The 13,225-nt window shown below is 36.9% G+C and overlaps 1 protein-coding gene across 7 annotated transcripts in view; it reads left to right on the top strand.

The window, feature by feature from the left end:
* SMG1 (SMG1, nonsense mediated mRNA decay associated PI3K related kinase) overlaps window positions 1-13,225 on the top strand; it is a 108,671-nt gene that overhangs the window by 21,308 nt on the left and 74,138 nt on the right. For 5 of the 7 annotated variants that reach the window (XM_023764239.1, XM_023764242.1, XM_023764241.1 and 2 more), the window contains exons 2-5: window positions 7,412-7,578; window positions 9,003-9,158; window positions 11,528-11,664; window positions 12,621-12,679. In XM_023764239.1, coding sequence (XP_023620007.1) covers window positions 7,412-7,578; window positions 9,003-9,158; window positions 11,528-11,664; window positions 12,621-12,679 — 519 coding nt within the window. Of the gene's footprint in view, window positions 1-2,268; window positions 2,330-7,411; window positions 7,579-9,002; window positions 9,159-11,527; window positions 11,665-12,620; window positions 12,680-13,225 lie in introns of all 7 variants that reach the window. The other 2 variants (XM_014466119.2, XM_023764240.1) reach the window with 2 other exon arrangements.

Genomic DNA, 13,225 nt, shown 5'->3' with positions numbered 1-13,225 from the left:
TTACTGCACCTGAAAGTCAGTTCTTTATTATGTTTGCTAAAGATTTTATAAAAAAACAAAATTAGTCTTTTAAATTTTGGATTAGAATATATTCAGTGATTTAAAATATACTGGTAGGTGCAGAGTTAGAGGGGGCATGATCCATAAGACCACCTTTATTCTGACACCAGTTGCAAGTTGGGAGGACCCCAAGACTATTTTTAGGTAGGATAATTCACCAGAAGAACTTAAAGAACTCATTGAAATCTTATACTCATGGTTACAGGTTTTTACAGCTAAAGGATATCGAGTAAAATCAGCCAAATGTAAAGGTGCATAGGACAGAGTATAGGAAAGTTGTAAATGTGGAGCATCCAGTTGTTTCCCTGTGGAGTTGTGAACAGTATTACTTTCCTGGTATCGATGCATTACAATAAGCATGGAGTATTAACCACCCATGGAAGCTTACCCCAGCTTTGGTGTCCAGAATTTTTATTGGGGCTCCATGATTGACTGCCCACATGGCTGAACTTAGTCTCCAGCCCTTCTGCAGATTGAGATGATTCATGTGACTGAAATCCTTTACCATAAAGTGACATTTTCTGGTGTGGCCCTAAACTCTGGTGAACAGTAACACTCTTATTAGGTATGATGTTCCAAGAGTTTAGAGATTAATTTCCAGGGTAAAGTTTAGACCTCTCTTTGGGAAAGGTAAAAAGTCTTACAAGTTTACAATAAAGGTATTTTCGTATTTTGAGTCCACAGTGGCTATTTAGTTGAGAGTTTGAGTAATACTTAAAAATTGGTAACAAATAACCTATTTATAGACAGTTAATACTTAAGGAGCTAAGGAAATTTTATCAAGAATTTATATATACTTAATATTTTTTAATATTGTAAAACTGATGTTTCATTTATAAGTTTGGCATGCTGGTTCAATTCTGTTTCATTAAATTTGAACTTACTATTTTCTCCTACAAGAGGAGTTTCATGTAATGAAATCCCTGAGTCTCCCAAATGAAATTTTTAGCCCTAGACTCATTTTAGAGTAGTGTTTCTAATGTGAAAGTGATGTACACAAGGCCCAAGGTTATGCATAGTTTCACCTTTTTTTCTTATTCCTCATGAAAGCATGTCTGAATCCAGGTGAGTAAGAGACATCACAGGGATATCCTTGAATTTATTTCTAAAAAAGGTAAATCATTTTCAAGTGATATTAACTGTTAGTATGAAAAACTCGGCATATCCTACAACTGCTTTGTGACAGTGACACTATCTTTGAGTTACCACTGCTTTAGCAGGGGTGGGGAACCTTTTCTCTGACAAGGGCCATTTGGATATTTATAACATCATTCGCTTAATATAATTCCCTTAATATAAATTTATGTTGCTATGAAAAAAGCTTCTAGATTTATTGAATTTCAAGTCACACCTGTGGTTGCCGTGGCAAGGCCAGACCAAATGATTTCTGAGGCCTTATATGGCCCGTGGGCTGCACCTTTCCCACCCCTGCTTTAGAGAGCAAATGCATTCCCACCTCATTGGCTTTAGTATAATCTTATTTCCTGGTTGATACCCAGTACAAATTAGATCTCACCATGAGAGCAAAATTCCTTAATAAGCCTACTTAAAAACAACTTGAAGCAATATGATGCTTATTCCCCTAGCACCACCAGGTGTGGTGTTTGCATCAAGTCATTTCAGGGTGCTTTATGGAAATGCTTCCTGATAGGGAATTCCCTGACTTCATACTTCCAAATCCCTGATTTCATACTTCCAGAATGACTCTTTTCCTTTTCCTTTTTTTCTCTTTTCTTTTCTATTCTTTTCTTTTTTTTGTTATTCTTTATAATGCTTATAAGAACTGGACCACAAGACCACATTTATCCAGGAGATACTATCCTCTAATATATGGTGGATTGTTGATTTGAGGTCTAAGGATTTGGGTCATTCAAAAATGAATGACTCCTCAGATTTGTTACATTTTCTATATACTAAGAATAGACCACTAAAATGAGCAGTAACTATATTTGCATGTGATTTGTATGTTATAAGGAACATTTAAATTCTTCTATATATTAAACTTTTTTTTTTTTTGGTTGCCCCCTTAAGCCTCTCTATCCTCTAAGGCACAGAGTGGCTTTCCATTTCAATTTTTGCTTCAACATATGAAACCTAGAGGGCCATAGTTTAACTAAAAGCACCTAATCCATGAATGATATTTGCTTCATGTGTGAACAACAAATGTTTTAATCCGCTGCCTTCACTAATATTGTAACTACTGTCTTACAGATTGACTTGATGCAAAACATCACAAAGGCTCCATATTATACAGTATGCGATTTTTGAGGTATGAGCTTTAGAAACTTACCTCTCGTGTGGCATGTACATCAGGCTTTAACTTCAGTTTAATCATTTTGGGGAAATTTATGCATTTCTTTTTTTCTCTCCATAATATTTTTAGAGTATTAAAGGGGCTATGGAGGTATTTTTGGATCCCTGCTCTAGAGTTCTTAGTCTCAACAGATACATTTTCTTTTATCACTAAATTGAGACACTAATTCTGGCAGATGATAGCTTTTTCAGCCCTTATAACTAGCTTAACATTTATGCCTGCCTCTTTGAGTTCAAATCTGCATTTTCTATTTTGTGCCTTTGATTGCCTCATTTTAAGTGTTCATTTCTGTTCTTTAACAGTTTTCTGTTTATTGGACTGGGATAATCTTGTTGGTGATTACAGCTTGCTACTGACTTTTTTTTTTTGAGACCTAAGCAGTCTAGAAATTATAAAATAGAGATCTTGTGTAAATGCTGAACCATTTGTGCTTTTTGTGTTCAGAATACCAGTATCTTGAATTCTGGTTGGAAATGTTTTAATCAGTTAGTATTAAAAGAACTTGGCAATTAGGGAGTTTTTAGACAGTGGTTCTACCCTAGTGAAAATTTTGATTTATATCTCTGAAAACCCAAATTATGGAGGTGGTGGGAATCTTGATGGTCCTAACTCATGGAATTTTAAAAACCTGTATTTCTAACAAATTGGGAAGTCACTCCTGTTTCTCGTTGTGTTTTTTTTGTTTCTTTTTTTTTTTCAATTTAGTTTGAAATCAGTACTCGCTAGTCAGGAATGTATTTGTTGGTAGGAATAGATTGTTTAATTTCTTCAATGAAGAACTTAGAATCTGCTATATATTGAGCATAAGAACTTATTTTGATTGTCTTCATATGTTCATGAACTACTTATACATTATTTGTTAGACTGGAAACGAGTTAATTTAGTACTATGATAATGTACGCTATAAGCTGAGTATTTTTTAAGATTTCATCATCTTATTTAAGCCTCACAACAACCGTCCATATTAGATAGATATTACCCCCATTTTAAGCCAGAGACAACCAAGGCTTGGAGATAAGTACCTTGTGCAGAGTCATACGTACTTTTTCAGTGCTGGAGCTGCGATTTGAGACCAGATCTTTTTTTTAGATCTGTATTTTCTGCTGCTTTAAGTCTACTGCTATGCTACCAGAAAATAATACAAATATTTAAAAGAGAAATATATGTGATACATAAACATAATGAAAAAGGAAATTCCGATATTTGAATATTAGTAGACTTCATTTATCTAGGTGTTGCAGAATTATTTTACTTCACTCATTCATTTCCTAACATCTTTCTTTCCCAGGTTGTGTTAGATGCCAAACATACAGAAAGTTCAAAACCTGTCAGAAAAGCTCATATGCTCTCTTTTATTTTTCAATTTCCTTTAAATTAATGGTATGTTATGGATTATTATAGGTGAATATTTAATGTGCTATTTTTGGATACATGGGGAATGTTTTTACATTCGTTTTTTTTTTTTTTTTAAAGTCCTCATGCTCCACTTAGAGTTAACGGTACTTAAGTACTTAGAGATTTAGTATACTTAGAAAATATTCTCATACATTTTTCTTGAAATTTCATTGATTTTATTTTCCCATATGTTGAAAGTATTGAGCTTTGTCTATCAATTAGTGAACCCTGTATGTTTGAAGAAGATACTCCATTATGAAGTCTTAGTTCTTCTAGTATGCTAGGGTTACGGAATTTTATCAAGTTTCAAATGGAGAGCCTTTAGGAATAATTTAGACTTGTGACACTTAGGGATCCAAGTTTAATTGGGCTTATTGTTTGTATTCTGTATCAACAGTGGCTACAGAAGTACAGATCAGGGTGTCTGACTGATTGAGCCTGTGCAAAGTTTCATGTTTAGTATTTTTGTGGGTGAGGGCAATGAAAGGATGATAACTAAATTAAATATACTTATAAACACTGCAGTCATTTTATATATGGGGTAGGGTCATGGGGGTTGAGGAATAGAGTAGCTTCTGCTCTTGCCAGTGTCCTTAATTTTTCCAAATAATTATAAGTTCAGAAGGTGTTTCAGTAAGTATCATAAAAGTGATTTTTCAAAAGGCCGTTTTTCTCATAAGAAGTATCAGTAGGAGAGGAACTTTTAAAAATGTTGCCATATGGTATGTAGTGTTGTCTTATTTCTTGATACCTTATGATCGATGCTTGGAAGAATAAGGTTCATGAGAAATTATGAAGCTTAGCTCTCTAGTTTACTGATGAGGACATTGAGGCATAGAGCTGATCCTGGATAAGGACACTAATTTTACCCTAAAACTGCACCCCTCATTTATTAATATTCAAGTATCCAGGATTATCCTGAATAATGCTTGATTTAAAAAAACACTTATTTATTGATTAATTTTAGAGAGATATAGGGAGAGAGAGAATGAGAAACATTGATTTGCTGTTCCGCTCATTTATGCATTCATTGGTTGATTCTTGCATGTGCCTGGCTGGGGATCAATCCTGCAGCCTTGGTGTATCAGGACGATGCTCTAACCAACTGAGCTACCCATCCAGAGCTGACAATGTTTGATTTTTAAATAGATTATGAACTGCAACCTTTAAACTTAGCTTTATTGGGTTCCTGATATCTTTCATTTTCCTCACTTTTTAGAATTTTAATAGATATTTTTTATAGTTAAGGAATCTTTGGTGAAACTTTCAGTATTGCAGTTCAATAGAATAATCTTACTTTGCAACTAATGTGTTCTTTCCTTATATCCCACTGAACTTGCTTTCAAATATCATTCTATAATTTATTTTCCACCAAATAAGTTACACATTCAGGTGAGAGAGAGAGAATGCTACATTGCCATGAGGCAGTACATTAAAAGTAATTTGGGCCCAGCTGGCATGGCTCAGTGGTTGAGCATCGACCTATGAACCAGGAGGTCACTGTTCTGTTCCTGGTCAGGACACATGCCCAGGTTGTGGGCTCGATCCCCAGTGTGGTGCATGCAGGAGGTAGCCAATCAGTGATTCTCTCTCATCATTGTTGTTTCTCCCCCCTCCCCCCCACTCCTCTCTGAAATAAAAAAATATATATATTAAAAAAACAGTAATTTGGTAAAACTTTGCAACTGCCTCATATGTTGCCAGTGTTTTTTTACAACTGGGAAGATTAATTTTTCCCACTGATAAATCTCTCCTGGGAGAAAGAACTGCTTCTTTTACCTCCTGCTCCTCCCTCTCCCTCTTCCTCTCTCTCTAGGTGGTACTCTATGGTTGACTTGGTATCGCCTTGGCTTTCAGGGGCCATGTCTTCCACGGAGTTCATAATTTAGGGATCCACTTCCAGCTATGCCCTCAGATTAGCTCTCCTCTCACCAACTAGTCTTGAAAGCAGGATCACAAGCCTTTAAAGCAGTGATTCCCAAAGTGGGCGCTACCGCCCCCTGGTGGGCGCTGCAGCGATCCAGGGGGGCGGTGATGGCCACAGGTGCATTTATTTTAACTTTTTTTGTATTACCTTTCTATTCTGAGTTCAAGAAATAGTTTCATAATTTCAAACTTCAATGTTTCTAATTTACACCTTTCTTTACTATATTTTACAAAAAAGGTAGAAACATTAATACATATATCTTTCTGTTTAATTGCTATTAAAATTTAAAAAAAATTAATTTCCAGGGGGCGCTGAGTAATATTTTTTCTGGAAAGGGGGCGGTAGGCCAAATAAGTTTGGGAACCACTGCTTTAAAGTCTTAACAGGAAGTCCTGAGTCCTCCCCATGAAGTGCAGGATCCAAAAGCTACTCGGAACACTAAACTCTGGCCCTCCTTCTGCCATATCACTCTGTGCCACTGTGTACAATTGACAGGGTCACTTCCCAGATAGGCAAAGGTAATGGGCAACTGAAGATAAATCCTTCCATATTCTAAACATGAATCAGACAAAAGCCTCTTTTTTAAGGCATTCTCCCTAAGGAACTTCTTTTATCAAGTCATGTGAAGAGAATCCTGGACCAGGGTGACCAAGTGTCCCAGTTTGCCTAGGGCTGAGGGACTTCCTAGGACAGTGATGGTGAACCTATGACACGCGAACTCATTTTTTTGGTTGATTTTTCTTTGTTAAATGGCATTTAAATATATAAAATAAATATCAAAAATATAAGTCTTTGTTTTACTATGGTTGCAAATATCAAAAAATTTCTATATGTGACACGGCACCAGAGTTAAGTTAGGGTTTTTCAAAATGCTGACACGCCGAGCTCAAAAGGTTCGCCATCACTGTCCTAGGACATGGGACTTTAGTGCTAAAGTCAGTTAAGTCTTGAGCAAAGTGGGATAAGTTGGGAATCTTAATCCTGTAGTTACTCATATTTCTAAATGGATCCTTAGAATAGTAGTAGAAGGAGCTGAAAAATGGGCATTTCATCCATTGAGACTTATTAGACACTGGAGTGCTTATTTATAAGAGTAATGATTTAAAAAATATAAAAGGTGGAGAGAAGAAAGAGAGGCTTATATAAAAGAAAGATTTATTACTTGGGCCAGTGATTTTCAACCTTTTTCATTTCAAGGAACACATAGACTAATTACTAAAATTCTGTGACACTAATTACTAAAATTCTGTGACACACCAGTCTGACCAAAAAATAAGGTATAGCCCTGGCCAGTTTGACTCAGTGGTTGGAGCGTCGGCCTGAGGACCAAAGGGTCATAGGTTTGAATCTCATTCAAGGGCATATACCTCAGTTGCAGGTTCTCAGCCCTGGTAGGAGTGTGTGCAGGAGGCAACCAATTAATGTGTCTCTCTCCTGTCCATGTTTCTCCTTCCACTCTCTCTAGAAATCAATGGGAAATAAAGATATTAATTTTTATCCATTCACACTGGACAGCTATTGTTGTATTGGCTATTGCCATATTTTTTATTTGACAATCTAAGAGAAAAGAGGTCAGTATTACTGACTAAATAGTCTGGCATTGCATGTTTTAAAAATTCTTGTGGAACCACTAGTGTGCCTCTTGCAGCACACCGGTTGAAAATTACTATTGAAATATTTGTTTAAAGTTCTAATCTTATACTCTTCTCTCTTTACAGAACTGATAGTGCATCAGCCGACCCAGATAATTTAAAATATTCTTCATCCAGAGATAGGGGTGGGTCTTCCTCTTATGGACTGCAACCTTCGAATTCAGCTGTGGTGTCTCGGCAAAGGCACGATGATACCAGAGTCCACGTTGACATACAGAATGACGAAAAGGGTATATATATTTCCTTATTGGTAGGGGCATGCTTTTTATGTTTTTTAACCTACCCATCCCTCCCTCCCCTTTCTCTCCCTTCTGCACCTCTTTCTTTATGCTTAGAATATAGCTATTTTATATTTAATAAAATGTCAAAGTAAACAGCAGTTCATAATAGGCAGCACACCATGGTGCAGAGGCAAGAAACCCTGGACTTTAGAGCTAGGTGGTTTAAAAAATATATGTATATAAAATACAGTGAGATTTTTGAAACTTCATAAGTTTACCCCCTTAAATTTAAAAAATTAAAACACTTTATATACATATAATACAGAAATGCAGTTTCCTTGCCAAAAAAGAAAAATACAGTATCACTAAGACTGAAGTCTCTGTCGACTACCATCTCTCCTCTAGACTTGCCCAAAGTGCGATTGATTGATTGATTGATTGATTTATATTTAGAGAGGAAGGGAGAGAAGGGTGGAGAGAGACAAACAGATTTGTTCCACTTATTTATGCATTCATTGGTTGATTTTAAAAAATATATATTTTATTGATTTCAGAGAGGAAGAGAGAGGGAGAGACTGATAGAAACATCAATGAGAGAAAATCATTGATTGGCTGCCTCCTGCACACCCCCTACTGGGGATTGAGGCTAAAACCTGGGCATGTGCCCTTGACTGGAATTGAACCCAGAACCCTTCCTTCAGTCCACAGGCTGATGCTCTGTCCACTGAGCCAAACCAGCTAGGGCATTAGTTGATTCTTGTGCCCTGATTGGGGATCAAACTCACAACCTTGGCATATCGGGTTGACGCTCTAAACAACTGAGCTACCTGGCCAGGATTGTCCCAAAAGATTTTTCTGTTTTTGTTTTTAGGTATTTATTGATCTTTTTAGAGAGAGAGAGGGAGGAAGAGGTAGAGAGAGAGAGAGAGAGAAAAAAACAACATCAGAACATCTATTAGCTGCCTCCTGCACTCGCCTGCAATGGGGTCAAGCCCGAAACCCAGGCATGTGCCCTGACTGGAAATTAAACCTGCAGCCTTTCAGTGCTTGGAATAATGCCCAACCAGCCAGGGCCTAAAAGGTTTTTTAAATTTATCTTTATTGTTGAAAGTATTGCAGACCCCCTCCCCCATCCCCTTGACCTCCTCCACCCCGCTCCAGTCCCTTCCACAGGCCATGGGTTATGCATATAAGTTCATTTGTTAATCTCTTCCCGCCCTGAAAATCTGACTTTAGTTTGCATTTCTCTTATCTTCTGTTGAAGTTATTAAAATGAAATTAAAAGATGGTTTCAAGGCCGGCAGTGCAGGGACAGGTAAGAGAAGCAAAGGCTGGTTGAACTGTAGAGTAGGTAATAAGATCCTGAACTCTCAGGAATTCATTGAGTGAAACAAAGAGCCTTATGTAAATAACATAAATATTGCTGTTTTTAGGTGGTTACAGTGTCAATGGAGGATCTGGGGAAAATACTTATGGTCGGAAGTCGTTGGGGCAAGAGCTGAGGGTTAACAATGTGACCAACCCTGAGTTCACCAGTGTTCAGCATGGCAGTCGTGCATTAGCCATCAAAGACATGAGGAAATCACAGGGTAAGACTGGGCAAACTGCGGACCACACACATGTTCCACTAAGACCTGTATCTCCTCTTCTCCTAGATACCTTATTTTGTACTAATACCTTGCATATGTGTGAATTGGTTAATTTACTCTGAGTTGAAAAACCTGTGCACACAATAATATTTTGCATTCCTTTTCCTGTGAATTGTTTACGAGTAAATTCCTACCAGAAAGGTTTTAATACTTTTTAGAAGAGAATTCTGTTAAAATAAGATTGGAAGACTGGGTAAGATTTTAAAGAAAGAGTTTTCCTGATTATTGTGGCTATTGAATGTGTACAGTGGGCTCTTATTGCTGCAAGTCTATGAACCCTAATGCCTACGGGGGATATGAGTATACATGGAGTGGACCCTTTCTGAAGTTAAATGCAATCATGCCTCTTTCTGCCTTATAACACGAGCCTCAGTGTATATAGATAAAGTACCCTGAAAATTCAGGGGATTAGAGGTAAAAACTTTTTTCCTACAAGAGAAATTTATTGTATTGGTAAAACTGAGTGTGAAATCAAGATTTCTGATTTATACACTTTGTTGGAAAGAGTTACTCTTTGGACATTTAGTTTATGACTTGTTCCATTGCGGGGTGTGTATGTATGTGTTATGTGGATCTTGGTGCACATCTTTGTGCATATAGCTTTTGAAAAATGATTATTTTTGGATAAGTTTCCAGAAGTAGAATGCTAAATCAGAGGTTGTACTGTTTCTAAATAGTGTTTGAAGTCTTAGACTTATGTATGATAGAAATTGGAAAGCGACTCTAACACTAAGTTAGTCTAATTCTTTCTCCTCACAGGCTCCAAGTTATGCAGTTGGCAGAATTGTAAATAGAACCTAGGTTTCCAGTCTGGTGTCCTAATGACATATTCTGTATTCGTCCTTACTGAAATATTCAATGGGCTAGGGATTTCAGAAATTCTTACTTCTTGTCTCATATGTTGTAATTGCTTTTATTGTAGTTTTTCTTTTGTGCCTTAGAACTGAAACTGTCAGACCCTTTGATATGGCTAGAGGCCCGGTGCACAAAAATTTGTGCACTGGGGGGGGGGGGTGTCCCTCAGCCTGGCCTGTGCCCTCTCGCAGTCTGGGACCCCTCGGGGGATGACCACCTGCTGGCTTAGGCCTGGTCCTCGGGGGATTGGGCCTAAGCTGGCAATCAGACATCCCTCTGGCAGCCCGACAGCCCTTGGGGGATGTCCACTTGTCAGCGGGGAGCAGACCTAAGCTGCAGTCGGACATCCTTAGCGCTGCTGAGGAGGCAGGAGAGGCTCCCACCACCACCGCTGTACTGGCAGCCATCAGCCTGGCTTGCAAGCCTCCTGCTCGCTACAGCTGTGTGGCTGCCGGCCGCCATCTTGGTTGGTTTAATTTGCATATCCTGCTGATTTGCCAATGGGAAGCATAGCGGAGGTATGGTCAATTACCATGTTTGTCTATTATTAGATTAGATAGCATAGCTGAAACTTCAAAAGAAAATTTTAGTATCTAAATGCATCTTTATTATTGTCAAACATTATTTGAGCATTCCCACTTGTTCTTGTCATTAAAAAGTAAAGGGAAGAAAGTTTCTGATTTGCCACTTTCTGACTGGCAGCATACCTTGCACATAGTAGGTAGTAGTGAAACATGATTTCAATTCATCAAAACTTTGTGCTAGGAAAATGATCATAATGTGAACAAGAGGCTCTGAGCCGCCCAGTGGGATACCTAGGTGAGAAATAGAAGCATATAGCCTGTATTCTCCCTGGTTGAGAATTTACCCCTAACCTATTGAAGTCTTTTACCATACCCATGCTCTTTACTTGGAAGTTGAAATCAGTTTGGAGCAGATCTGAAGAAAACAATTTCTAACCCTTTTTAAAAATCTTTAAAGTCTTACCCAGTCTTCTAATCTTATTTTAACAGAATTCTCAGCTAATCCTCTAGAACAGTGGTTCTCAACCTGTGGGTTGCGACCCCTTTGGTGCTCGAACGACCCTTTCACAGGGGTCGCCTAAGACCATCCTGCATATCAGATATTTACATTACGATTCGTAACAGTAGCAACATTACAGTTATGGAGTAGCAACGAAAATAATTTTATGGTTGGGTCACAACATGAGGAACTGTATTTAAAGGGCCAGAAGGTTGAGAACCACTGCTCTAGAATGAGGTTTTTCTCTTCTGAGGGTCTGTCATGTTCACAGCTGTCTGCTGGGGCTTGGTTTATATAGTGATGAACAAAAGTGTGATGGGACCTCCTTTCATTGTCCAGCGGACTATAATTTTTGATGTACTTTAAAATATTTGGGATATAATTCTACGCTTATTTATACTCAATGGATAACAAAATGTTTATATTCACAGAGCGATCGATGTCTTACTCTGATGAGTCTCGACTGTCGAATCTTCTTCGGAGGATCACCCGGGAAGACGACAGAGACCGAAGACTGACTACTGTAAAGCAATTGAAGGAATTTATTCAGCAACCAGAAAATAAACTGGTAAGTATAGCGTGCTTGGAAATGTTGATAATTTTTGTGTTTCCATAATAAACTAGGTAAATGCTATCCAGAGTGGTTTAAGAAGGGAAAGGGTTTGCTTCTAAGGAGCAATAACAGGGATTTCTTATTCCAGATAAATTTGGCCTGTATTATGATGATCTAGAATTTAATGCCCCTATTCTGTAATTTATCTACCATTGTTGGAGCCACATTGGTTCTGCAATAAAGTGCTTTTAACACATGTATTATGTTGTCCTCGAATTTTTTTTTCTGTGTTTCAGAACAGAATATCTGTTGTTTTTCATATGTGAAATTGGGGTAGGGGTTACATATTTTGTTCATGGGTAAGTTTGGTCTGGTGATCAGGACCAAATAAATGGAAAAATTCTTTCAAGGACAAAATGTAGGAGCAGTTACATATTTCTCTCTACCCCAAGTAATTCTCCTAATATTAAATTAAGAATTTGATATGAAGAGAAAAATTAATGAGAAGTTGTATGGTGAATCAAATAATATTTGATTCAAAGCAAGCTTCTCCCCCAACCCCCAAATTTTATTAAATTTTATTATGAAAAATTATAAATATACAGAAAATTCAAAGAATTTTACAGTAAACATCATATGCCCATCATCTAAATTCTGTCATTAACATTTTACCATATTGCTTTATTATATACTCATCTCTCCCCATCAATTCATTTTTAAAAAATGCATTTCAGAGTAAATTAAACAAGCCTTTTGAGTTTTTTACCCCCATTGATGATCATGGCTCTGTTTTATATGGATGAATTTTTTTCATAGTCTGAAAAAAAACTTATAATATTCCTGAAATATGCTAATTGGGGACTGTGAGCTGTTGTCCAATTATAATTTGGAAGGGTACACAAGAAAAAGTACACAGTGTTATTCTTAAAAGTACAGGAATTTGAAGTTTTTATAAATTTTTTTTTTTTAAGGTACTGGTTAAACAATTGGATAATATCTTGACTGCTGTACATGATGTGCTTAATGAAAGGTAAGTAACAATGGTTAAATTTAAAATGTAAGGTATATTTTTTGAAATTATTAAAAAATAAACAAGATAAACCCATTAGTTTCATTTATGAACATCTATTTAATGTTTCACTGGATTCTCTTGTCATCTTTATCTGTGTTAAAGTATTTATATGTTAATAACCATTGACTACAAATGGAATCCTTGAAAGGGAATATAATTTTTTAAAAATTTGTTAACATAACTGAATAATTGAGGATTGACATATAGAGTGACATAAATTCTTAATGCAGGCATGAATGAATGAATGAATGAATGCAATTACCGTTTGTAAACTAGAGAATTTTGAAATTGCTTAGAGAGTAAAGGTGAAATGGATCTTCCTTTTTTGGGCAGCTCAAACCTAGTCTATGAGGCTACTGGGGTTCTCCAAAGGTATGCAATCATTTATTTGTATGGTGGCTTCCAAAGAATTGCAGTGTTGGAAAGCACCCACAATTTATCTCAGCAGGTCATGAACCTTACTGTTTTATTTTATATAGTTACCTATTATACTTAAATGAGTGT

This window comes from Myotis lucifugus, unplaced genomic scaffold (assembly GCF_000147115.1).
Source record: "Myotis lucifugus unplaced genomic scaffold, Myoluc2.0 scaffold_324, whole genome shotgun sequence".
NCBI lineage: Eukaryota > Metazoa > Chordata > Mammalia > Chiroptera > Vespertilionidae > Myotis > Myotis lucifugus.
The sequence above is the reverse complement of the archived record's forward strand: the minus strand, read 5'-3'. Positions and strand labels throughout refer to the sequence as shown.